At 32.8% G+C, this 24,647-nt stretch overlaps 4 protein-coding genes across 4 annotated transcripts; 3 read left to right on the top strand and 1 right to left on the bottom strand.

The window, feature by feature from the left end:
• The first annotated feature begins 227 nt into the window (after positions 1-227).
• On the top strand, positions 228-2,899 carry LOC114186739 (pentatricopeptide repeat-containing protein At5g09450, mitochondrial). The gene is made up of 3 exons (XM_028074727.1): positions 228-358; positions 565-817; positions 1,740-2,899. The coding sequence occupies exons 1-3, from the start codon at positions 324-326 to the stop codon at positions 2,631-2,633; spliced, it is 1,182 nt and encodes a 393-aa protein (XP_027930528.1). The 5' UTR covers positions 228-323; the 3' UTR covers positions 2,634-2,899.
• A 4,410-nt stretch (positions 2,900-7,309) lies between these two features.
• LOC114189040 (pyruvate decarboxylase 1-like) lies at positions 7,310-9,807 on the top strand. The gene is made up of 5 exons (XM_028077738.1): positions 7,310-7,907; positions 8,029-8,843; positions 8,921-9,038; positions 9,118-9,306; positions 9,413-9,807. Exons 1-5 carry the CDS (start codon positions 7,419-7,421, stop codon positions 9,581-9,583), a joined length of 1,782 nt encoding a protein of 593 aa, XP_027933539.1. The 5' UTR covers positions 7,310-7,418; the 3' UTR covers positions 9,584-9,807.
• Positions 9,808-13,351: 3,544 nt separating this feature from the next.
• LOC114189039 (root phototropism protein 3-like) lies at positions 13,352-16,638 on the top strand. The gene is made up of 4 exons (XM_028077737.1): positions 13,352-14,170; positions 14,382-14,451; positions 14,577-15,866; positions 15,949-16,638. The coding sequence occupies exons 1-4, from the start codon at positions 14,058-14,060 to the stop codon at positions 16,498-16,500; spliced, it is 2,025 nt and encodes a 674-aa protein (XP_027933538.1). The 5' UTR covers positions 13,352-14,057; the 3' UTR covers positions 16,501-16,638.
• A 3,838-nt stretch (positions 16,639-20,476) lies between these two features.
• On the bottom strand, positions 20,477-24,070 carry LOC114187710 (transcription factor SAC51-like). The gene is made up of 4 exons (XM_028076033.1): positions 23,990-24,070; positions 22,746-23,322; positions 22,383-22,541; positions 20,477-22,289 (listed from the first exon to the last, which is right to left on the bottom strand). Exon 4 carries the CDS (start codon positions 22,270-22,272, stop codon positions 21,244-21,246), a length of 1,029 nt encoding a protein of 342 aa, XP_027931834.1. The 5' UTR covers positions 22,273-22,289; positions 22,383-22,541; positions 22,746-23,322; positions 23,990-24,070; the 3' UTR covers positions 20,477-21,243.
• Between the last annotated feature and the right edge of the window lie 577 nt (positions 24,071-24,647).

Genomic DNA, 24,647 nt, shown 5'->3' with positions numbered 1-24,647 from the left:
AACATACACAAACTTTAATAATTTTTTTCCTATCTTTCTCTTAATCTTAATAATTTACATTTACCCCCTCTCCTCATGTATTCATTTTTATCATCTCCAACCTTACTCCAAACACCCCTTAAAATAACCCAATAACCTATAACCTTTGATATTGTAATAATATGATATTGTAATAATAAAAAAGAAAACTTCATGTTAACAAAACATGCTTTACGCCAATTTTAGTCAATTTTAAATAAAATAAAATTTCACATGATTAAGGATTTTGTTCTTGGAAAGAGCAAGAAGGAGGTGAAGAAGGAAGCAAGTGAGAAACGCCGCCAATGGCGCATCGCTCACTTTTCCTCTCTCTCAGACGGTAAGCCCATTTTTCACGTTCTCTTATTGGTTCTCCACAAAAACACAACCCAAAATTGCAATCTTTTATGATTCTGCATCTTAACTGATTTTTCCGATCCCCTGACTCGGATCAGAACCAAGTTACATACTTTCTTGGCAACCAATCACAATTGAGTTTTTGGGTATGGGTAATTGATCTCAAAATTGCATCTTTTCATCATGCAGAAGTAGCGGTTTAGCTTGTGTCCAGAACAGAACGAGATTTGCGTCTTCGGGTGCTGTGAGCAGTGATTTAGTTGAAGAGAGTGTGGAAGGTGATGACCTAAGGAGCAGAATCTTGAGGCTGAGGCTCCCCAAGCGAAGCGCCACAAACATTCTTCAAAAATGGGTCCTTCAAGGGAATCCTGTTACGCTCTCTCAGCTTCGGGATATTTCCAAAGAGCTTCGAAGATCTCAACGTTACAAACACGCTTTGGAGGTTTCACCCTTTCTTTTCTCATTCATACCCTCTTTCCCTTATAATAGCTAAATAAGAGCAATACACAGGATTCGAATTTCAAACATTTTAGCTACCTAAGCACTGCAAAGTTTATGTAGTTCTGTGATGGGGAATTAAGGATAATTTTCACAAATGGTTAGGAAAAAGTAGAAACAAAAATCTGTAAAATGCCACCTAGCAGATCATGCAAGCTTTTGGATCTTTTTTCTGTTTAAACAAATTAGAGCATGTTGCTGAATTTTCAAGTTACAGCAGGCTAGTTATCATTAAGAGTAAACTTTACTAACATCAGTGTGAATTTTTTAAACTCACGCCGACACTATTGTCTTTTTTCGGACAATAACCCCTCTTAATCGGTTTAAATTCGTTACGTTGATATTACAGTGTTTATTCTTGTAAAGGGAGTTATTGTAACATAAAAAGGGACAGGTATAGTGTGAATTTGCTATATATGTGAGTGTAATTTGCTATATATGTGGTTTTTGTAAGGTTCAGAAGAAGAAAAAGGAAAGATCGTTAGGTAGTATTCAGTTTACTTATTTTTGTAGTGCTTATAATTGTTGGAATGAAAACGTTGTTCAGTACTGTGGCCTGGGGCAAATGAGGTTATCACAACATGAGAATTAAAATTATTATTTGGATATTACCTATTCATGACTTTTCTGATTCTGTCTAGTTTCATATATTAGTTTTTCCTCCAACAAACTGCAATTTCTAATTCTTCCAAATTCTAATGACTCAGCCATACACAATTTTATTTATGTTTTCTTTTCTAGTGACTAGATTACAAATTTGTAACACTTTTTGATTATTATTATGATGATGTTGATGATTTATGAATACTACATTCTTTTTCTGTTGGATGTAAAGCTTTGCAATATGTGTCTATTGATGATTGCAGATATCAGAATGGATGGTTAGCCATGAGCAATACGAGTTATCAGACTCTGATTATGCAGTGCGCATAGATTTGATGACCAAAGTGTTTGGCATTGATGCTGCAGAACGCTATTTCGAGGGTCTACCTCATGCGACAAAGACGACCGAAACTTACACAGCACTCCTACATTCTTATGCGGGAGCAAAATTGACCGACAAGGCTGAGGAACTTTTTCAAAGGATAAAGGATTCAAACCTCTGCTTTGATGCCCTTACTTACAATGAAATGATGACTCTTTACATGTCAGTGGGCCAGTTTGAAAAGGTCCCTACGGTTGTTGAAGAACTGAAACAGCAACAGGTTTCACCTGATATCTTTACCTATAATCTATGGATAAGTTCCTGTGCCGCCATTCTTAACATTGATGAGGTTAGGAGGATTCTCGATGAAATGAGTCATGGTACTGGTTCTAATGAAAGCTGGACAAGGTATTTGAACCTGGCCAATATGTATCTTAGTGTAGGTCATCTTGATAATGCAAGTTCCAACACGCTAGTTGAGACTGAGAAAAGGATCACCCAAGGGCAATGGATAACTTATGACTTCTTAATCATTCTTTATGGTGGGTTGGGAAGTAAGGATAAGCTTGATCAGATATGGAATTCCTTGAGAATGACCAAACAGAAAATGATCAGCAGGAATTACATCTCTATTATTTCTTCTTATCTCATACTTGGTCATTCGAAAGAAGTAGGTGAAGTTATTGATCAGTGGAAGCAATCGACGACCACAGATTTTGATATGCTTGCCTGTAAAAAGATTATGGTTGGTTTTAGGAACATTGGTTTAGCTGAAATAGCCGACAACTTGAATAAGATTCTCATTGAGAATAATCTCAGCCTGGGAAATGATTAACTGGGGGTTCTCTGAGCTTGAATGTAATGTAGAATACATAGATTTGAGATCAATTTTGCAACTTTCAGAAGGGAGAATATATTTCTTTTGCAATTTTATCAGCACGGTGAATGAATAAACCTGCTGGGTGAATGAAATGGAAGTCTTGCAATGCTTTGGTGGATGCACAAGATTCCATTGCATTGCTTCTAACCTTTGTTTTTTCAGTGGTGATGCTTCTGTCATTATCATATTTATTCCTTAGAATTTGGATGTGTTTTGCATTAGTTGTTGAATTACTTTCCAACTTTTACTGTTACCTTTTCTGCCTGAACTATTATTTTAAACAAAAGCATATTTTGTGTTTTATGCTGTACAAAATTTCAATTAAAAGAATAAAATACATTCTGAATTAGAAAAAAAAACAAAATATTATTCGTAAGTTTCACTTGTTTGTCATTGGACGAAGTGCAGAAATACTGAAGCACCAAACACATCTATTAAAACAAAATTTTGACGCTTTTTTTTTAGAATTGAACACTTCTTCAATCTCAACTGAAATTTTGCTTTGGAAATATTATACGGACAGAGGAAATGTCGAATGCTAAGGCTTTGATGAACACGAAAATAAAAAAAAAAATTGTTGGATGAAAATGAATTTTTGAATAGAAATAAATAAAAGATTAAGTAAAAATTAAACGTGTTTGGTTTAAAAGAAATTAAGAGAATGAGAAAAGGAATAGAAACATGAGTATCAATAAATAAGAAATAATTTAGTGAATTTACCATTTTATGAAATTCATTTCTATGGTTCATCCATGTAGGATTTCTTAACATCGAAATAAAATCAGATCAAATATTTTTAGGGTTAAAAGTATATAAAATAATATTTAGTACTTGTAAGGCATAAAGGACTGTTTTATGAACCAAAACACATTATTTTTTTAATAAATAAACTTTTATCTGTTAGAAAAATGATCTTATCCTATTTATAAGTTTCTATGATCTTATTTTAACTCTTATATATATATATATATATATATATATATATATATTACCAAGGAGATATTTCATATAAAAAATATATTTATTCAATAAATCAAAATATTAATATTTTAGTTACATTTTTTATTATATATTATTAAAATGAATTTGTTCAAGTGAAGAATTATGTCAAAATATTACTTTTTATTTCTAAATGACACCTCTAAAGTTGATGTAAAATATTTTTGTTTTAATAGAGTTGGGTTGCATAGTAGACTGACGGTAGAAAAGTGTAGGATAGACTACACATTTAAGCTCAATAGATGGTATACTATTACTATCCCACTCCCTACCTCACATTATTTCTTTTAATAGTTGTATATAGTATGATTTGTCTGTTAAATATGATTAACTATTTTTATTTATTATTTCATTAATATAATATATTTAAAAAAAAAATCTAAATTTTATTTCGTGATTTATTTTTTTCTTCATAATATGACATCTTTTTTACTTGTAATAAATAGTAAATTATTAGTTATTAATTTTTTAATCTAAATTATTATATTTACAATAAAATGTTATTTTTATAAGATAATTAAATTTAAGGTTAAAAAATGATAACTTTTTCTCACTTTTTATGTAACATTCCATTTTAATAACTTAAAACTAGTAAAATACAATGCTTCATCACAGTATTCTAAACATATAATTTATTGTATAAAGTATATTAATACATTCTTTACAAAAGATAGGATTATAAAAATATAACATTTATACATTCAAACTAAATCTACAAGCTCTATTCAAAACTAGTTCCTTACTAAAATCTTTAGACCTTCCACTAGTCTAATTGATGACTCCTTATTCCCAGAGGTGACTCTAAAAACTGACAACTTCGTCTGTTTACACAGGTGAGGATGAAGTGATCATTGAAAAAAAAAAAGAAAAAGAAAAACACCACACAAAACAACCAAGAAAACACACAAAAAATTTTCTTACAATACCAAATTGCACAAACAACCCTCAGATAGCTCAACACCTTTAGTTTTACAGGATCCCTATCTACACATAAACACATCACAAAGACGATCAAAACATACCTTTATGATCACTGGTCAAGAGAGAGTCATATTAATGACTTAAATGACATATGCAATCATAAAAAGACTCCATGCAAACCAAAATAGAGAAGATCCACAGAAAAACAAGCAAAAATTTAACTTACATAGTTGAAAAAATTGATCGGATAAAAATAAAGAGCTCACAAAGAAGATCACTGTAACTATCTCTAATCTTCAAACAAACGAGAGAAAAAAAATTAGAGAAAAGTCAAAGAACTATATAAAAGTAAAAATGATTTATAAAGATATAATCTGTTTAAAAATAATAAAACTCATTTATAACAATTCTATTTATATTAAATTTTTTTAATATTAAAATAATTAAGTCTCACTATTTTAAATAATATTACTTGTAAAATATGATTTTCTAGCTCTTTATATTTTAACTTTTACGAATACCTACATATTTATTTATATTTATACAATCAGACGCCCATTATCTCCCAAATGTTATGAAGTTCGGTCGACTTATTTTTTTTTTTAACTTAAACTCATTTATGAACATTACTAAGTCTCACGTTGATTCTAATGATGTTTTAAATAATTTTAAAAAACATTGAAGTCACTGTGTTTTTGTTTGTTTGGTGTAAAACCGTTCTCTTCTAAATTCTAATCTTGCACGTAATTTTCACAGTACAATTTGGTTGAGGAGAGTTGAAAAAATTAAATAGCCAAAGCCCACCCACGTGATTTTGAACTTCCACTCCCAACACATTTTCTTTGCCGGTCTGCCACCCCTAAATCAATCATTTTAAATCAACATCTCATAACAAACGTGAAACACTTCTCCATATCATTAACTCATCAAAATTTAAAAAGAGACGTAAGTTGAATTCATGATAAGTATCGTAAACCGTTTAAATAGTCTAATTATGAGTCAAAAATTTCATATTAGATATAATAAACAAAATTAAACACTATATATAAAATAAAGATCTACAACACCGTTATTTTAATATTTTAGATAAAAATGATATCAAATATCTTATATGTGTAACACAAATATCATATATATAGAATCATAATTTCTTGAACCCTATGATAAAATATAAATCCAACATAAATAATGCCATCAATTTTAGTTGTACGAATCAAGAATGTGATTCAAAGTATATATCCTCCAAAGGTTACCACTCCTTTTTTATTTTTTACATCGATTAATTGTAAGTAAAACTGATAAAGAAACTTAAAACAATATTATTATTAAAAGGAGTATTGTACATAAATTCTTAAAAATATTTTTGAATGGAGTTAATGGGTTATAGTTGATTGACCTTAGGCTTGTTAACTTGTTACATAAGCTTCGTGGAATAAGTAAGAGCACATGGCACACGCATAAGTAGTATTTTCATAGTATTTATGCGAGGTTGATTTTATATAATAATAATAACAATAAATAAAAGAAAAGAAAACAGGCGTGCACCACAACACATTAAGTATTATAATAACATATGACACATTATATTAATTACATGTGATATAATACAAAAATAAAAATGAATCCGCACCTAGCTGAATTTCTTTTCCTAAAATAAACTCATCGTGAATTTTTGTATAAAAGACCAATCTTGTGTCAAATATTCACTCAATCCCACCTCTTTTAAAGTCAAATAAATGGATTCCTAAAAAACAATTTCTTATCATGAAAATTGCATAAGTTTATAAACTCACCCAAAATTTGATTTTTTAAAGCATATACTACAAAAAAAAACTATTAAATAATAATCAAGTAATAAAAATTATATTTAAAGATTAATTTTCTAAAGATAATTTCTTTATAACTAAAATTTTAGTAATTAATATTAGTGATCGATGTAAAAATCAATTCATAATAAAAATTATTTTAGTTATTAATTTAAAAATTAATTATAATTTTTAAAATTATTTTAGTTATAAATAATATTTAGTTTATAAATTAATATTTAAATTAGTCATTATAATGACTAATTATTTTTTATTAAAATTTATTGTTATTCGAAGATTTTCTTGTAATAATGTTTAGGAATAAAAATGCTTAAAAACGAATTTAACAACAACGAAGTGAAAATTTTGTTTAAAAATATTCATTTAATTAAATGATAATTATATATAAGCGTGTAAGCAATTGAGCTTCAAAGCTTTAAAAAAAATAAAAATTATGATACATTAGATGGTTGAAATATCTTTTAAATAAAAAATATTAAAATTTTGACACAAAATTTGTACACTAATTTAATAATATCTTTCACCAACTTTCATTTTATCTTTTTCTATATAAATATAAAGGACAATGATATTTTAACTACTAAATTTTGACAACTTCCTTTTACAATATGACATGTCATCTTTTAAGTGGTTTTGAAATATTGAAAATGAGAAAAAAAAAATGAAAAATCACTTAAAAAATGACACAAATTGTCAAAATTTAGTAGTCAAAAATTCATTTTCCTAATAAAATTTCATTTTTTATAATTATTTTACCCCATGTCACTATCAAACTAATGTCTTTTTTTTTTTTCCTTTTTTTCATATAATTTTTTTTTTCCTTAAATGAACCGTGAACAAGAGAGGTCGTGGATGATCTATATATATAGATAGATTTTGAGTGTTTGAATGTATCTCTGTAGTTGCTAGCTGTAGCAGGCAAGGTGAACCACATATATTCTTAACAAAACATTCACACTTTGAATTGTTTTTGTTGCTTCTTTGGTTCCCTTCCATGGAGGCCAGTGGCAACATGATAAACGTGAACAACAACAACACATGCAATAACAAGGTTGTCTGTTTTCCGACGGAGGGAGGCAACAAACGCAGCATCGGGCACCACATTGCACGGCGTCTGGTTGAGATTGGTGTGAAGGATGTTTTCAGTGTTCCTGGAGACTTCAACCTTGGGCTTCTGGATTATTTGGTAGCTGAAGCTGACCTTAACCTGATAGGGTGCTGCAACGAGCTCAACGCTGGGTATGGTGCTGATGGGTACGCCAGATGCAAAGGTGTGGGTGCATGTGTGGTTACCTTCAATGTGGGTGGCCTCAGCATTCTCAACGCCATTGCCGGTGCTTACAGCGAGGATCTTCCGGTTATATGCATTGTTGGAGCTCCCAATTCCAACGACTATGGCAGCCAAAGGATTATTCACCACTCCATTGGCTTGTCAGATTTCAGTGAAGAGCTACGTTGCTTTCAGCCTGTCACTTGTCACCAGGTACACTCCCTGTAGAAGATGGTAGTAAAAATAGAAAAACAAAGGTTAATTTTTGTAGGTTTAAGAAGAAGAAAAAACATGCATGTAATGGATTGATTATTATGCGTTATTGTAATTTCAGGCTGTAGTAAACAACTTGGAGGATGCACATGAACTCATTGACACTGCCATTGCAACAGCTTTGAGGGAAAGCAAGCCTGTGTATATCAGCATAGCCAGTAACTTGGTTAGCATCCCTCACCATTCCTTCACTGATGACCCTGTCCCCTTTTATCTGACTCCAAAATTGACCGATGAAAGCTGTTTGGAAATTGCGGTGGAAGCCACATCACAGTTCTTGAACAAGGCAGTGAAACCAGTGATGGTGGGAGGGCCAAAGTTGCGGATGGCAAAGGCCAGTGATGCTTTCATGAGAATGGTAGATGCTTCGGGTTATCCCTTCGCAGTGTTGCCTTCAGCAAAAGGGATGGTGGAAGAACATCATCCCAACTTCATTGGAACTTACTGGGGACAAATTAGCACTCCCTTTTGTGCAGAAATTCTGCATTCTGCAGATGCCTACCTTTTTGCTGGTCCAGTATTCAATGATGTTATCACTTTAGGGTTCTCAATACCCGTTCAAAAGGAGAAAGCAATTGTAGTGTTGCCTAATCGGGTAATGATCCCAAATGGACCTACCATCGGGTGTGTTTCAATGAAGAGCTTCTTCGAAGCACTTGCAACACGCCTTAAACGCAACACAACTGCTTTTGACAACTACAAAAGAATACACGTCCGAAATGGCCTTCCCAGTAACCCTAACCCAAAGGAAAAGTTAAGGGTCAATGTTTTGTTCATGCACATACAGAACATGTTGTCTCGTGACACTGCTGTGATTGCTGAAACAGGAGACACTTGGTTCACATGTCAGAAGCTGAAACTACCACAAGGCTGCGGGTGAGTATGTTTTCTGTATATATATTGAATGCAGAATTGAAGAAAGAGAGTAACATTAACATATATTAGGTTTACAGGTACGAGTGTCAGATGCAGTACGGATCAATAGGTTGGTCAGTTGGTGCAAGTCTTGGTTATGCGCAGGCTGCTCCACACAAGAGAGTCATTGCTTGTGTTGGTGATGGTAGCTTCCAGGTATATATTGTAGAATGAAGAGGTTTTGAGACTGATTTATATCTATAAGCCATTAATTAGGTTTGAAACTTTGTTGCAGATGACAGTGCAGGAAGTGTCAACAATGTTACGGTGTGGACAAAATTGCATAATCTTTCTGATCAACAATGGCGGATACTGTACAGAGACAGAAATCCATGATGGACCTTACAATGTGATAAAAAACTGGGACTATGCTGGACTGGTGGAGAAAATAGACAATGGTGAAGGCAAGTGCTGGACTACCAAGGTGAGTGTGAGATATTCTTAAAAGAAAAAACACTTGGAATTTGGAAACTCGTATAAAACATCCTCAACAGAAAAACACTTACTAATTTTTAATGTTGTATTTGAAGGTGCACTGTGAGGAGGAGCTAACAGAAGCAATAAAGACAGCAATGGAGAGAAAAAAGAGTTGCCTATGCTTCATTGAAGTGATAGTTGAGAGCAATGATACAAGCAAGGAATTGATTGTGTTGGGAACCAGGCTTTCGGCTTTTAATGGTCGACCACCTAAGGATAATTAACTGTTGTTTAAAATTTATTTATCATCATCCAAATATAATATTTTATCATTATTACAAATTGTTATTAGTCCATTGTTTAAAAAAAAAAATTGATTATCAACAAATACTTTTCTACTAAGAACGTAGTCTATATAGGGCAAGGTTCATGTTTACATCTATGAGTTGTATTAAATAAATAGAAAAGAGGATTGTTTGATTATCGGTGATTTTGCTGTTTGTATGTTTATTGGTTTGTAATTGGTATTAAGTACTATGTTAAGTACAAATAAATTGTATTTGAGTGGTTTCTTCTATGTGTAATACAGTAGATTTTATTTTTAATTCTACATATTCAATTTCAAGTTCTGGTGTGTATTTTTCGAAGGTTTTGCTTGTAAAGGCGGAATATCCTTGTACTCTTATTTAGTAATTAGTTGACTAAAAATAAAGTTTAAAAAAGAGAAATTTTCGAGTCACGTTTTTTTTTTTTGTAAAAATAAAGACCTGAATACATATTTTAAAAACTTTATTATCTGTGCATTTTATTTTCAAAATTTTTATATTTGCATATTATCATTAAAGTGTTTTTTTTTCTTCAAATTTTACAGATTATAACAGTCACTTTAACACATCTTATAGTAAGAAACCATCGTTATTTAAAAGCATTAATAATAAAATAACACTTTTTACGGGACAAATTACAATGTAACTAAGTAAAAAGAAAACAAAAATATAGAATATATGACAAAAAAAACCTTATGCAATAAATATTTTTTTCAAAATGGTAACATCTAATAATAAAATATGTGATTCAAAATAAGATAAATGATAAATTATTACATAATATTAAATTGTCTAGTTTAATCTGAGACAATTGTTAAGGATCTGACACCAATGAACGTAACTTTATATGACATAGACAACTCAATTGTAACTAATAAAACGTATATTTTATTAAATTAAGGGAAATATTTTTTTATTTTTTTCATATTTTAAACCAACGTATGATCAGTTATCTTTATCATTCAAGATGGGATGAAGTACCATATAAATTCTATTTTACAAATTCAAAAATATAATTATGTGAAAGTTTTAATTCCTAAAGCTTAGCGTCAGTGACATTAAATTTGAAGCATCCCTTCATGTCTGAAATCTTCAAATGTTGTTGAATTGCTAAATATTAGGATCGAATAGTTATTAGTCAGGATATAACTCTTTTTTATTTAAGAGTGTAATAGTTTAAAGATTAGAGTATGACCTGACCCACTTGATCTTCGTTACGGAATAATTGATGTCACATGTTGTTAATAAATGAAATTGTTCTGAGTTATAGGCCAAAATAATCTCATTCTCATATGTGTTTAAATCTATAACAATGATACAGAGAATGTCCTCTTGTGTGTCCACATTTCATAATACCAATTTTACCCTTTATAATATAATTATTTATTATTTTTAAAATTAATGGTTCTTTTTACTTATTTTCTATAAAATTGTTTATCTTTTTTTTTTATTCATCAAAAATTAACTTTTCTATTCATTTCACTCTATTTTTAACATTTCACTTTATTTTTAATAAATATAAATTTATTTTATATATTAACTTAATAACATTACATTATTATCACATACTAAGATACTATCATTCATATTTAAAAAATACTTATACACATACGTCATAGCGTGTACGCTAGTGTATATATATAATGTAAATCTATCACGAAATTCTATTAAATACGTCTATTCTTTTGCATAAAGCCAATAATATGATTTTGATAAACTCTAAAATATATATTAATCTTTTATTCAATTATTTTATGCTATATCATTTGTCATATCGAGAGTATGATCGTTTCTGAATTTGAATTCTCAAGAGGCACGGCACGAATAAATCAGAGAAGAATGCAAACTAAGATAGAGATTGAGTACGCCACAATCTAGCAGATTGATAAGTCAAGTGAAGGTTTGCCACAAAGATGTTAATATTTGATAAGAATCGGAGGTCTAAACCAAGAACAAAGAGAATCCTCTTTTTAATGAATTCAAATTTAATATATGACTAAAAAGTCCCTACATTATTTTTGGTACCTCTATATATAAACACATAACTTTAAGAAAACCTGAGAACCCTGGTCCAAGCCCAAAACATCAAAACATAAACTAATTTATAAAAGAAAGCCCAAAGCCCAAAAACATACAACATAACTAATTTATAAGAGGAAACCCAAAGTCTAAAAACATAAACTAATTTTCCTAAAAACTATCTTCAAATGTGCTTCAAGCCATGATTTTTATATTCTTTGAATTTCAGATTACTTGTAGCAGTAGGAGCCTTGAATAGTCTTTCAATCTCTTATTCCTTGCCTTTGTCATAGGTCTTTTAAATGGTAAAAGTTCTTCTTGTATAGAATTTAGGGATAATCTTCTATCATTCCCTCATTCTTGAAGAGAATTTGTCTTCAAATTTATTTCGCTCGAAGATTCTATATCAATATGTGAATATATTTATATTAAAAATTAATCCACTTCGGCTTTAATGATTTTAATACATTACTTAATATTAAAACATGCAAGATTTCTTATTATCAATAAAACCGTGATTTTAATCATACTTAAATCAATAAATCACGAATAATTTTTAAAAGCACTGATACCATCTTCTATGGTTGAAGAAGGAGGAAGCTTGTGCACATATAAATGGCAGCATTCACAAACATCGCAATTCAGTATTGTAAATCCAAACAACGAAGTGGGCAATCAAAGAATAAATCTAAACGAAGTGTTGATTTCAAAAGAGATTTGAACGAGATTGGGCTCAAAACCAAACAATAATGAGTGAACCCAAACAATGCATGCACTGGTGATTCAATAAATGCTGCAATATGACTACTACTAATTCATAAATACTCCGATTACGAACATCACCGGAGAAGCATAATAAATAAAAAAATTTAATCAATAAAAAAAATATTTTTTTAATATTAAGGAAAAGTACTAAATTTATCTTTGGTCAAATTATACTTAAATACCATTTGACTTCACTAACTAAAGAAAATAGAATTCTTTTGAGTTTGTGTTATTATGAAAAAGTAATGTGTGGATGAAAGAGTTGGAAGCAACGCGGCAGAAGTTGCACCATGCAATGCTCAAAGACTCTCTCTTTCTCTTTCAACCATTTTCACCCTTTTATAACTCACAACACCAACCAAAAACAAGTTATCACGAATCTACAGTGCCTATGATTCAGCTTGTGCATATAATGGCAAAGCATATCTAATTGAGTGGGGAAGTTTTCAATATGGGTTGGCCCAACAAAATCAGATGTGACTTCAAAATGACATCTATTTCTCTATTGGTCACATTTGTTTTTTCCCTCATTTATTCTCAAATGTCCTACACCTTTCTCACCAAAATATAAAACAAAATTGGAGAAAACAAACCACTACGTAATAATTACTTAAATCATTATGAACTAATAAATACTATATGTTTCTCACTTATATCTTTTAACGATGCCACGAGACAAGTTGCAGAGGAGAGAATGTTACAACATTATTAAAAGTTGTTTATTTTAGAAAGGTGTAACTTAGAGAAACAGAAATGGTAAAATCCAGAGGGATGCAGAAGTACAGTTTTATACTGCACTTATCTTAAGCCAATCATTCATTTGCAACTCCCAAATATACCAAACAGTTATTACAAATCCCAAGAGTTGTGAAAATGGCAATTGTCCATGTTGGTATCAGTAGGACAAAACATATGCCACAAATCACACTCATTTTGCCTTCCATCCACGCCACTTGTTTTTCCTTTCACTTTTATTTCTTCAAAATTTATCCTCATTCATAGGGGAAAAGAAAGAAAGAAAGATATGGCTATGCTAACTAAGAGAGGTTTATCTTTTTAATTTGACTCTGATTAAACATAGAAAAGCCAAATGGTGGGATCATCGGTCATCAATTGGCTATATCGTAAAGCCAAAATCCTGTTACTGCACAGCGTTTTCATGGTCAAAGGTATGAGGTTGTGATGTACGAAATTCAGTAATAAGAATTTAAGAAACTGAGCTGAAAAGGAAGAGACATGTATGATGAGTGGTCACACTGGTGAAGCATCAAGAAACTGAAACTGAAACTGAAACTGCATGTCTTTAAGCATTGACTCGGAGAGTACAAATATTCAGAGCTAGAAGAAACACAATCTTAGATTAGAAGATCGATCATTCACAGAAAAAAACTGATTATGCCCATTTCATCACAGCCTGTAAGAGGTCCTTCAAACTTTTTCACAAGAAACCGACAATTTTAACATGACTAATAATTCCAAGTTTCCAACCATCCCATGTGGCTCCCTCCTCCTTTCACCGAATTCTGTGCTTGCCTAGTCACTCTGCTCTTTTTCTCTGCCCCCTCTTTTTTCTGGTTGTGACTCCCAGTTGAAGGTACTGTCCTAACAAAAATCTAGAGCAGTGCATTCTGTGAGTCTGGTTTTCAGCATGTGGGAATCTGAGAGTGAGTCAGCGACAGGACACAAATATGGGGGTGGACTTCTCACTTCAACTAACCATGGTGTCAAGACTGAAGGATTTGTACAAAGAGGCAACTCTTGGTATGTTAGATGCATAATAACCACAGTTACAACCACTGTTTTGCTGTGCTAATTCTGGTGAATCCAAATTGTAGGACACAGAGACAGAAAATAAGATTGGAAGTTCTGCTAATATTGTTTGTATATAACTAATTTATCCATTATATGTCTTGAACAAGTATGATTGATAGAGAATGAAATCTGCCTAAAGGTACTTCCTCTCTCCATGCAGGTATGTTGCTACTGATATTCCAAGTGACTTTCTAGTTCAAATCGGAGAAGCTAGCTTCCACTTGCACAAGGTAGCTATCTTGTTTTTTCTTTCGAATTTCATGATTTCATTTGTTATATCTCAAGTGATCAGAAAGCATTGATTTGTAGCGTTGAATGTTGTGTTTTTGTTTTTGTTTCCCCTTTGGTGCGAAAGTACCCCTTGGTATCTCGGAGTGGAAAGCTGAGTAGAATCATATATGAAACGCACGATCCAGATTTGAATAAAATAGTCATGGATGATATCCCTGGTGGGGCAGAGGCTTTTGAGCTTGCGGCCAAATTCTGCTATGGAGTTGCCGTTGATTTAACAGCAGGCAACATCTCAGGGCTAAGATGTGCTGCAGAGTATCTAGAAATGACCGAGGACTTAGAAGAAGGGAACCTTATATTCAAGGCAGAAGCTTTCCTAAGCTATGTTGTTTTGTCTTCATGGAGAGACTCCATAGTTGTGCTGAAAAGCTGCGAGAAGCTGTCACCATGGGCAGAGAACCTTCAAATTGTTCGCAGATGCAGCGAGTCCATTGCTTGGAAAGCGTGTGCTAATCCCAAAGGGATAAGGTGGTCCTACACTGGAAGACCAGCGAAAATTTCCAGCCCAACATGGAATGACATGAAGGAATCGAGCCCAAGTAGGAACCAGCAGGTTCCTCCTGATTGGTGGTTCGAAGATGCCTCAATCCTTAGGATTGATCACTTTGTCAGAGTCATCACTGCCATTAAGGTAAAGGGCATGAGATTTGAATTGGTCGGTGCTGCAATAATGCATTACGCGACTAAGTGGCTACCGGGATTGATCAGTGACACAGCAAACCCAGGTGATGAAGCAAGCAACTGCAGTGTGAGTAACAGCAGTAGTAGTGGTGGTGGCAGTAGTTGGAAAGGGGGACTTCATATGGTTGTGACCGGAACAAAAGAAGACAGTTCAAGCGTTCAAGCTAAAGAGCAAAGGATGATCGTGGAGAGCCTTGTCAGCATTATTCCACCTCAGAAGGACAGTGTCTCGTGCAGTTTTCTTCTCAGGCTACTGAGAATGGCAATCATGTTAAAGGTTGCACCTGCACTGGTTACTGAATTAGAGAAAAGGGTGGGAATGCAGTTTGAACAGGCTACACTCGCTGATCTTCTGATTCCTTCTTACAGTAAAGGAGAAACTATGTATGACGTTGATCTTGTTCAGAGGCTCTTAGAACATTTTATCGTTCAGGAGCAGACTGAAAGTTCTAGTCCGAGTAGACAATCATTTTCTGATAAACAACACATGGGAATGGGATGCATCCTAAATGCTAAGGCAAGAGTGGCAAGGCTTGTTGACAGTTATCTCACAGAGGTTTCAAGAGATAGGAACCTTTCCCTGACAAAGTTTCAGGTTCTTGCAGAAGCTTTGCCTGAGTCAGCTAGGACCTGTGATGATGGACTTTACAGAGCAATTGATTCCTATCTCAAGGTATATATATATATTATTGTGTTATAATTTGTTTTCAATTCCTAGTTCTGATTTTCTGACATGTGCAACAACAAAATAACAGGCACACCCAACACTTTCTGAGCATGAGAGGAAGCGACTGTGCCGTGTGATGGACTGTCAGAAACTCTCCATTGATGCATGCTTGCATGCTGCTCAAAATGAAAGGCTTCCATTAAGGGTTGTAGTGCAAGTTCTATTCGCGGAACAGGTGAAGATAAGCAATGCACTGGCCACGAGTTCTGTGAAAGATGTTGAATCTGAGAGCCATGCAATGGTAACGAACCGGAAAACACTTCTGGAAGGGACACCACAATCGTTCCAAGAAGGATGGACGGCTGCTAAAAAAGACATCAACACAATGAAGTTTGAGCTTGAGAGTGTGAAAGCCAAGTACATGGAGCTTCAAAATGACATGGCCAGTTTGCAGAAACAGTTTGATAAGATGCTAAAGCAGAAACATAGTTCTGCATGGAGCAGTGGGTGGAAGAAACTCAGCAAACTTGGAAGGACCACAAATCTAGTAGAAAACCAGGATGATTCTCCTAAGATTCCAGATTCGATAGAACACAACAGAAAGACTGCTAGAAGGTGGAGGAGAAACTCAATATCCTGATTCCTCGCATATCAGAATTCTCAATTTCTTTGAAACTCATTCTTCTTCCCTCTTCATATCTTACAGCAATTTCCACAATATCCAAGCTAAATTGTAATTTGTCATCAAAGCTAATTAATCATATCTTTCAAGTGTGAATTCTACTGGCACTTCAATCACCACCAAGCCTCCTTTTTCATGCTGCTATTTCATGAAAATGAAAAACATTATGTACATATTCAAAAATCTTCAGTTATATTCCTCTGGATAAAACAGACACTTGCAGATTTTAATTTTCATTTCTGTGTTGTAAATAACAGAATCAACCAGTAAAAAGAGAGAACAAGAAAATGTTAGTAGATATATATGTACAGTTTTCAAAATAAGAAAGTGTCCAGAAGCAGTGAACTAGAAAGGAAAAAGGAACATGATTAGATATTCCAACATTAATCATGTCATCTTGCACAAAAACAGTGACACAGTTGTCATGTGACAAGACAAAAGACTAGTATGAGTCGAAATCGGCAACAAGTAAATCTTTGAATGAGATTAGATGACGGTGAAGGATTGTGTTGAAGCTTTCATCATCAACTACAGTTTAGCAGCATGAGAAAGGATTATGATGGCATGTGCTTGAAGCGAAAAACCAATGAACGGCTTAGAACATTTCACGGCACCAACCAGGAATTGAAGGGTAAAACACTTTAATATGTTAATAATTATCTTTCAGTGGCAGTCTTTTTCTACAATCCATTTGAATCTAATAATGTTCTTCTCTGTGCTCATTTGGAAGAACTTTATTTGGCATCAGAAGCAGAGCGATAATATATATAATCACTGATTTTCCAACCAACTCATAATTATAGCCTCGAGTTTAAACAGTGGGTGCCAAGAACCATTTCTGCTAAACAGTGACCATAAATGATTGTTGGCCTTCAGCTGATTGGATATTATTCATGAGATTCCAGAAGCTGTCATTGCACTGCATTGTGCCCAATATCAATGTCAAATGCTTCATAATTGCATGTTTTCCTAATAAAAACACCGGCAGAGATCAGATATTAACAAAAATAGTTCACCATTTTCAATAAAAAAATCTTAAATATACTTATATCTTCTTTAATACATTTTTTTTTACTCTTACTTAAGATTCCAACTCATGCTTAACTCTCTAACATTAGTTGAAAATTTGCTGAAAACTGATATACCAAAGCTTTTCATGCAGAATTCAAAATTGAACTTGTTGACAGTTTCATATCGATTAGAGATAATATAGACATTCTATTTTATCAGTTATCATACCGTTAACGGACTATTTATTAATTTCTATTTCATACACGAGAGGAGATGTGTTGGAAAAATAACATAATACCATTGAAGTATTATTGTAATAATCTTTCAATATTACTATTGTCAAATTAATTTTTTAAAGTTGCAAGATAATTATTAAATTTGTCCTCTGCTTTTACCTATTAAAATGGTCTTTAAAGTTGTTAGAAGAAAAGTGCTAAGTGGTACCAACCGATTTTGATAAAACACGAAAATACATGAACTTGCATGTTTTCTGTCAAATTTCTAATTCTTTTTTTCCCTTTTTATAATTTAAAGCCAGATAAAAAAAAATAGTAACTTTCGTACTTCTTGTTTTAATTAAAAAACAGTACTAAATAGCATGTCTATGTTAAAAAAAGAAAACCTACGCTAGTATTTGAAAAATCATTTTTAAAAGTTTATTTTAAATTTCATATATATATATATATATAATTTAAATTATTTTTGTTTTTATTTTGAAAATATTCTTAAATATTAAAAGTACTTTAGGAAGGGAATAAAAATTCATATCAATGATTAGGAACTAGTCTTTATTTAGCTTAGGTCCCATTTAGAAGCGATAGCAGGTTTTTCACTTTTAAGTTTAAAATGTAGTTTTTGAAATAAATTTTGTTGGATAAAAATGGAATTGAAACATTTTTACGCAGTTTTAAATTTTTTTTTTAATATTTATTTATAAAATGTATATTTAATTTTTATTTGAAAGAAATATTTTAGTATACTTAGTAATAGTTTTTTTTCTTGTCGTTATTGCTATATCAATACTATCATCAATTGAATAATATCATTGTCTTAATGATAAAAACAATTATCATTATTAATCATACTAGGGGTGGCAATTAGGATCAGGTCCGTCGAGTCAACTTGCAGACCCGCGAAAAAAATGCGAAACGGACCAGGGTAGCGAGCCCGTAGGCCCACATAGACCCACGGTCCGCACGGGCCAGCACGCAAGCCCGCATAAAATTAAAAAAAAATTGTACTTGTGTATATTAATTACTTCTTTTATGGACTCTTGATTAACGTTTCAAATTCTTGTATAACTGGAGAAGACAAGTATTATGTAATTTTTAATGTGCTAAAATTTAAAAAATACAGTGTATATGTCATATTATGAATATGATGAAAATGTTGAATTATAAATTTATCATCTAATTCCCCAAAGTCTTTACTTAATTTTGTGAACTTCTTAAAGTTTTCCAATTTTTAAACATTGAAAGTTTTATCATAAAAATTACAAAAAAAATTAAAAAAAATTAAAAAAATTAAAAAAAATTAAAAAAAGGGCTCGCCCGCGTTGTGCGGACCTTACGCGAGCCTGGCCTAAACGGGCCGGACCGGCCCGCATTGCCACCCCTAATCATCAGCATCATTGATCATTATTATTATAACCATCGCACAAACATTTATTTAAATTAACTTTTAATCTAAAATTCACCCTAAACTAGAAATTGATTTTAATATGTAAATTCTTAAAACTTACAAATAGAAATCATTCAGAAGGAAACCTAAAAATTAAAATTCGATAAAGTCCTGCTTCCAAAATTTCATTTAGAAACATGAATTACTATTTTTTTTTTTCAAATTAAAAGTCCAATTTTCAAATTGAAATGCTTTGTGCTAAATTTAGTTTCATATGAAATTGAAAATTTTCCAAACTTAAAAAAGTTCTGAACAAAAATATAGCATTCGTTTGTGTTTTTTTCTTTCATTTTTAAGTCATACCTTGCGTTTATTTCAGTTGCATAGGTAGCCTCTTCTGATTCATGGTTGACATTAGTCAACCACGAAGCATCTTCTATTTCCCGTGTATTCATTTGGGTTATTGAGTTCGCTATCTCATGCAAAAAACTTGAGAAATAAATGGTAAAGTAAAACCAATATGAAAGTTTCAGAATAACTAAGAAAAGCAGAAATTTTTCTTAAGCTATCATATTGTTAAATACAGTACTGAAAATTTGGGAAGGGTAAGTGTATCCTACAACTTCTTAAGAAATTGTCCTTTAAATATTTGAAACATCCTTCAATAATTACAGTAGTATTCTCTTTGAACAGACTTTCACAGAGCTAATTTCATACATCTGAACTCTAGTTGATAGTTAGTACAAAGATTATTTCCACTGTTAATGGTTTGCAGTTAAAATATCTCAAATTATTAAGTGACGGCATGATTGAATAGCATTGCTTTATGTCAACAAAGTATGACACAAAAGATAGACCTACAAAGCCAAAATTACCTAGACTAAGAGTGTGACGGGACTAAACAAAATAATTAATTAAACTTTAATTCCCACACAGATCCTTAGATTAACTAATACAAAACAAATCCAAATTATGATTAGATTAAATATTAAAAAAATTATCATGTAAGCTACAAGTGTCGCACTCGCACAACGCAGACAGACACTATTCTAAAGTTAAATTCAACTTTTGTTTGCATTATTTTGACAGAAGAATATTGGTTGCATAAAGCTTTTACCAAACTGGTGGGGACCCATCTCATCAGGTGTGAGAAATTTCCAGTCTTTCCTCACAGGTGAAAAGATAGGGTTATCATTTTTTTAGTATTTCTTATTGCACGTTTTCTGGCTTACTTTAATGCAAAATCTACTGAAATGGAAGAAGTTATGGATGATGGATTGGTGGTATTTAAGTATTGAACAGATAAGACAATGACAATGAAGATAGAAAACATGAAACCGGAATACAAACATTGACACTCCAATTATTCATACAATCACACAACCGACAGATACATACATAGTAACATCATGAAAAAGAAATCTAGAATACTCAACCCACCTCTCAATTACAACGTAGAAAATAGAATCACCTATGATATGATTCCACCCTCAACACGTAAAACAAAGAAACCTTTACCACAACGTGTTGTTGTGTGAATCCAACAAAGGGTCCCAACAAGTGATGATGAAACGCCACGCTCCTCATTCAAGCACGCCCCAACATGGAACTTTCTTGGTACTTTATAGTCTACGCTAGCATGATATGTGTACAAGCCAAGGTTGGAAGAGAGGACAGAGCATAAAATCAGGAATTAAAGGGAGGGTGGAAAGTGGGACCCCAGTTACCTAACGCGCATGCATTCAATCAACAAGAGAATTCAACACTCCGGGAGAAAAAAGTGTCCTCATTTACAGCACAGCCATCCACTACCATCACCCATCCTTTCAATCTCTGTGTGACCTTTAATCCTTCAAAAGCTAAAAGATAAAATATCTTCAATCCTCATCAAATTTAAATCTCCTAAACTCCATATTTCAGTGGTAAAATATAAATACACTTCGAGGAAGAAGACCAAAGATGCAAGGATGATAAGTTCAAACTTATAGTGCAACAAATCTAATGATTCAACACAACTTTTTTCACCATCAATGTGCCCTTCAACCATTTTGTAACCACCACAATGGGCACTTAGTGATATTTCAGTGTACCAGTTTGGGACATCAGAGATTCCAAGTACTCAATGGTACCATCGATGACTAATAGGGGATGCTTTCCTTTTGCTCCTGGAATGAAGTTCTCAAGAACTCTCAACAATTTACGGATTTTATCCTTTTTCAATTGAATATCATCAGCTGTTGATTTATCTTTAGTTTGCCTTGTAGAATACACCCCACTACTACTAGAATAGCTTGATTCAACATCACTGGCATACTCGCACATTTTATCTAGCCTTTCGGAACTAGCACTCTCCACAAGTGGTGGCAATCTATTGAATCCACCATCAATTAACTTCTGCCTTTTGTTTGGCCAATCAGTACTAGCAACTTCCTCCTTCATATCCACAAACTGTTCTTGAGTCACACATGTTTTTTCAGTAACCAATGGAGAATGACCTGTACTAGTTACCTCATCATCATCACCATCATCATCATCATCATCATCATAAGAATCATCAGAATAAAGCAATGCATTGATTTCTTCTGTGTCTTCATGCATTTCACTTTCTTCATTATCTATACGATCCTTTCGAGTCTCTTCTGGTGAAGTGTACACGGGCCAATGCTTTAGACCTATATTAGTTGCCCGTGCTTCTTCGTTTACATCATAAATTTGAGTAAATTGGGTAGCGGTAACAATTGGACTCTGGACAAAAGGGAAGACAGGACTATAAAGCAACCTTGTCTTACTACCAGAGTGGTCAAACATAAGCAACTTCTTCTGCAAAGATGCATTTTGCATAGCCTCTCCAGTACGTGTTGCGTTCAAACATGGTTTGAAACTGGGATGCTGAAGGAATCCTTGCACTTCATTGGTCTGCTCACTCTTCAAATCTGGGGTAGCAGGAGTTGTGAACCCGGGAAAGATGCAAGTGCTAGAGTTCATGTATGTTGAACGAACAAGCGAACTGGGCTCTGCTGAGGTGCAGGGGCTATTAAAGTAAGGTGATGGCCAAGCCACGTGCTGTGGGTAAGGCCAAGACCTATGAGCCTTAACCATCTAATGAAAAATATGACCTAAAGAACAATAGAACAGACCGATCAATGCTGATGATGAAACACTTGAACCTTTCAGACGTGAAGATGAAAAGAGCATTTGAAAATACATACCAGTAGATGTTATGGCGTCTTGATATGGGATTTTCAATGACTTGCTGCCTCTCTTAAGAACAAATGACAGAAACAGAAAACTACAAATTCCAGCTTAAAGAGAAATAAATGCAAAGCAATCTACGTGACAGGCTTAAGCAGATGACGGAAATACTCAGCCTGCAAAGAATTAGAAGATATCACTCATAAAATTGTACAATAGCTGATACCATAGATCTAGTGATCATTGATCGTAAATGTTCTATATGCAGAAACGGGGCATAATGAAAACTTTCTTCAAACAGCTGGTTTCAAAATCATGTCTACAGTATTAGGGAAGAAATGCAATTGCAAAACACTAAGAATCAGCAATAGGTTACTAACCTGACAATCGTGCAAAGGTTGAAAGCATGCTATCACTCTAACAATAATCGTCGGTTCACCTTCAATGCCATTCTCATGTTTCAAAGCCCGAAATCTTGTTTGGCTCGCTGCTTGGCACACCATAACTTCTTTTGGATCCTACCACACTAGAATGTAATGCACACCCAAGAAAAGGTCCCAATGGAATGTGATAGTGAAGGAACCAAGCTAATTATAGATCAAAATCAGCTAGAACCACAGAAATACAACAATACTGAAGGCACAAATACCAGGCTCTATCTTCCCTCCCAATCTTTCAGCCAATTCTATACTTATCTGAAGAAGTTAACAAACAGTGGTTGTCTTCCATGACAGTAGTTAAGAATAAGGAACCAAACTCTAAAAGTAACAAAGTAAAAGGATTGACGGGACTGGGAACCTATAGAATAACTTTACAATATAAGTTCAAGCGTACAACTTGACGATATACATAAACCATAAGACCCAACCACCGCATGATGATTTCTTCCTGTGTGACTTAAGATTTCACAATCGCTTAGAGCTTCAGCAAGATGTTATGCCCTCAGCACCAATTACTCTGAAACAAGATTAAAACAAATTTGATGCTAGCAAACACAGTAACAGCAGGAAAACAACAACAAAGTGTTAAATTATAAAAACCAAAGCAGAGTGTCTTATTTTATTATAAATGAGAAAACATCAATAACCAGTAACAGCGGAAAACTAATTCTTGAAAACAACTCATTTATTCATTTCTTCAAAAACATGAAACTGTGGACTTCTCTTAATTTTCTATCCAATTGGAGGAGAGACTAATCTGGCTAAACAAGGAACATAATAAGATTACAGAGAAAGTAATCATCATGATGTTAACTTGTTGGCAGCTAATGGAAGAAGGCCATGAAGGCCACGTGACCCAGTAGGGTAATTACCCAATTACTTTTTTTTAATTCCTTGAAAATTGTAGTTGTTTCTACTCAACCACAAGAAATAAAAAGTAAAAATTGAACAACTCTGTGATCGTGAAATTTGTCAGCAACCAAAAAAGGTTGTTAATTTAGCCAAGATAATTGCAATTAAAAGAAAAAAAAATATTCTGAATTTATCTATATCGGAGATGTTAACCCCAATTGATTCAAAGCCTTCACCTTTAACATGATTTTGTGTTACCCAATAACAAACCAAAGGACAGATAAGAAAAATGAGAAACGAGTAAAAGGTTACTCAGATTTGGAAAGACTTACAGTCGGAGGGATTGGCTGAGAGAAAGAAAGGCAAAGACAGTGAACGGTTTCAAGAAAATGTGGGAAAGAAGCAGTGGAGGGAGGTTGGGCAGTGGTGTGCATGCCCCCCACTATATACACAATCAAATCCCACTTTTGCCCTTCCTTTTTTTTCCTTTTTTTTTCTTTTTCACCTTTTCTCCACCTATGCTATTTTGTTAGGTAAAATAATGATTTTATTTTTCCTTCAAAATTATTTTTTTCTTTCTGTTTTACCTTTAAACAATTCTTTTGATTGATATTTAATTATTTGAGAGTGTATTTATCATTTACTTCGAGTAAAAAATGTTTGAGTCCTACGTCTACTAGATATAACACAATTTCATAATATATAAGTGAGATGTAAATTTTACCTTACAAGTCGATTTTGTGGTGTTGAGTTAGACTTTAAACTCACTTAAAAAACATAGTATCAAAGTTATTGTTAAAAAAAAATAGTGAGGGATTTATTTTGTGGGAATTGAGGTAGACTTTAAACCCACTTCTAACAAAAAAAATTGGTTAAATATATAAATTTTAGTTTATATTTTTTTATCGGCATTTTTAGTTGTTAAATTTTATTTTATTTTGTACTTTAAGTAATAGAGAAGTCTCTTCTGATGATTTAAAACCCAGATTT

This window comes from Vigna unguiculata, chromosome 6, assembly GCF_004118075.2.
Source record: "Vigna unguiculata cultivar IT97K-499-35 chromosome 6, ASM411807v1, whole genome shotgun sequence".
Taxonomy (NCBI): domain Eukaryota; kingdom Viridiplantae; phylum Streptophyta; class Magnoliopsida; order Fabales; family Fabaceae; genus Vigna; species Vigna unguiculata.
This window is presented reverse-complemented; position numbering and strand designations above follow the sequence as displayed.

Coding starts and splice junctions, on each gene's coding strand:
- LOC114189040 (XM_028077738.1), top strand. CDS start 7,419: ATGGAGGCCAGTGGCAACATGATAAACGTGAACAACAACAACACATGC. Junction 9,039..9,117: donor TTGGTGATGGTAGCTTCCAG/GTATATATTGTA, acceptor ACTTTGTTGCAG/ATGACAGTGCAGGAAGTGTC. Junction 9,307..9,412: donor GCAAGTGCTGGACTACCAAG/GTGAGTGTGAGA, acceptor TTGTATTTGAAG/GTGCACTGTGAGGAGGAGCT.
- LOC114186739 (XM_028074727.1), top strand. CDS start 324: ATGGCGCATCGCTCACTTTTCCTCTCTCTCAGACG. Junction 359..564: donor CTTTTCCTCTCTCTCAGACG/GTAAGCCCATTT, acceptor TTCATCATGCAG/AAGTAGCGGTTTAGCTTGTG. Junction 818..1,739: donor GTTACAAACACGCTTTGGAG/GTTTCACCCTTT, acceptor TGATGATTGCAG/ATATCAGAATGGATGGTTAG.
- LOC114187710 (XM_028076033.1), bottom strand. CDS start 22,272: ATGGTTAAGGCTCATAGGTCTTGGCCTTACCCACAGCACGTGGCTTGG.
- LOC114189039 (XM_028077737.1), top strand. CDS start 14,058: ATGTGGGAATCTGAGAGTGAGTCAGCGACAGGACACAAATATGGGGGT. Junction 14,452..14,576: donor CTAGCTTCCACTTGCACAAG/GTAGCTATCTTG, acceptor TTGGTGCGAAAG/TACCCCTTGGTATCTCGGAG. Junction 15,867..15,948: donor CAATTGATTCCTATCTCAAG/GTATATATATAT, acceptor ACAAAATAACAG/GCACACCCAACACTTTCTGA.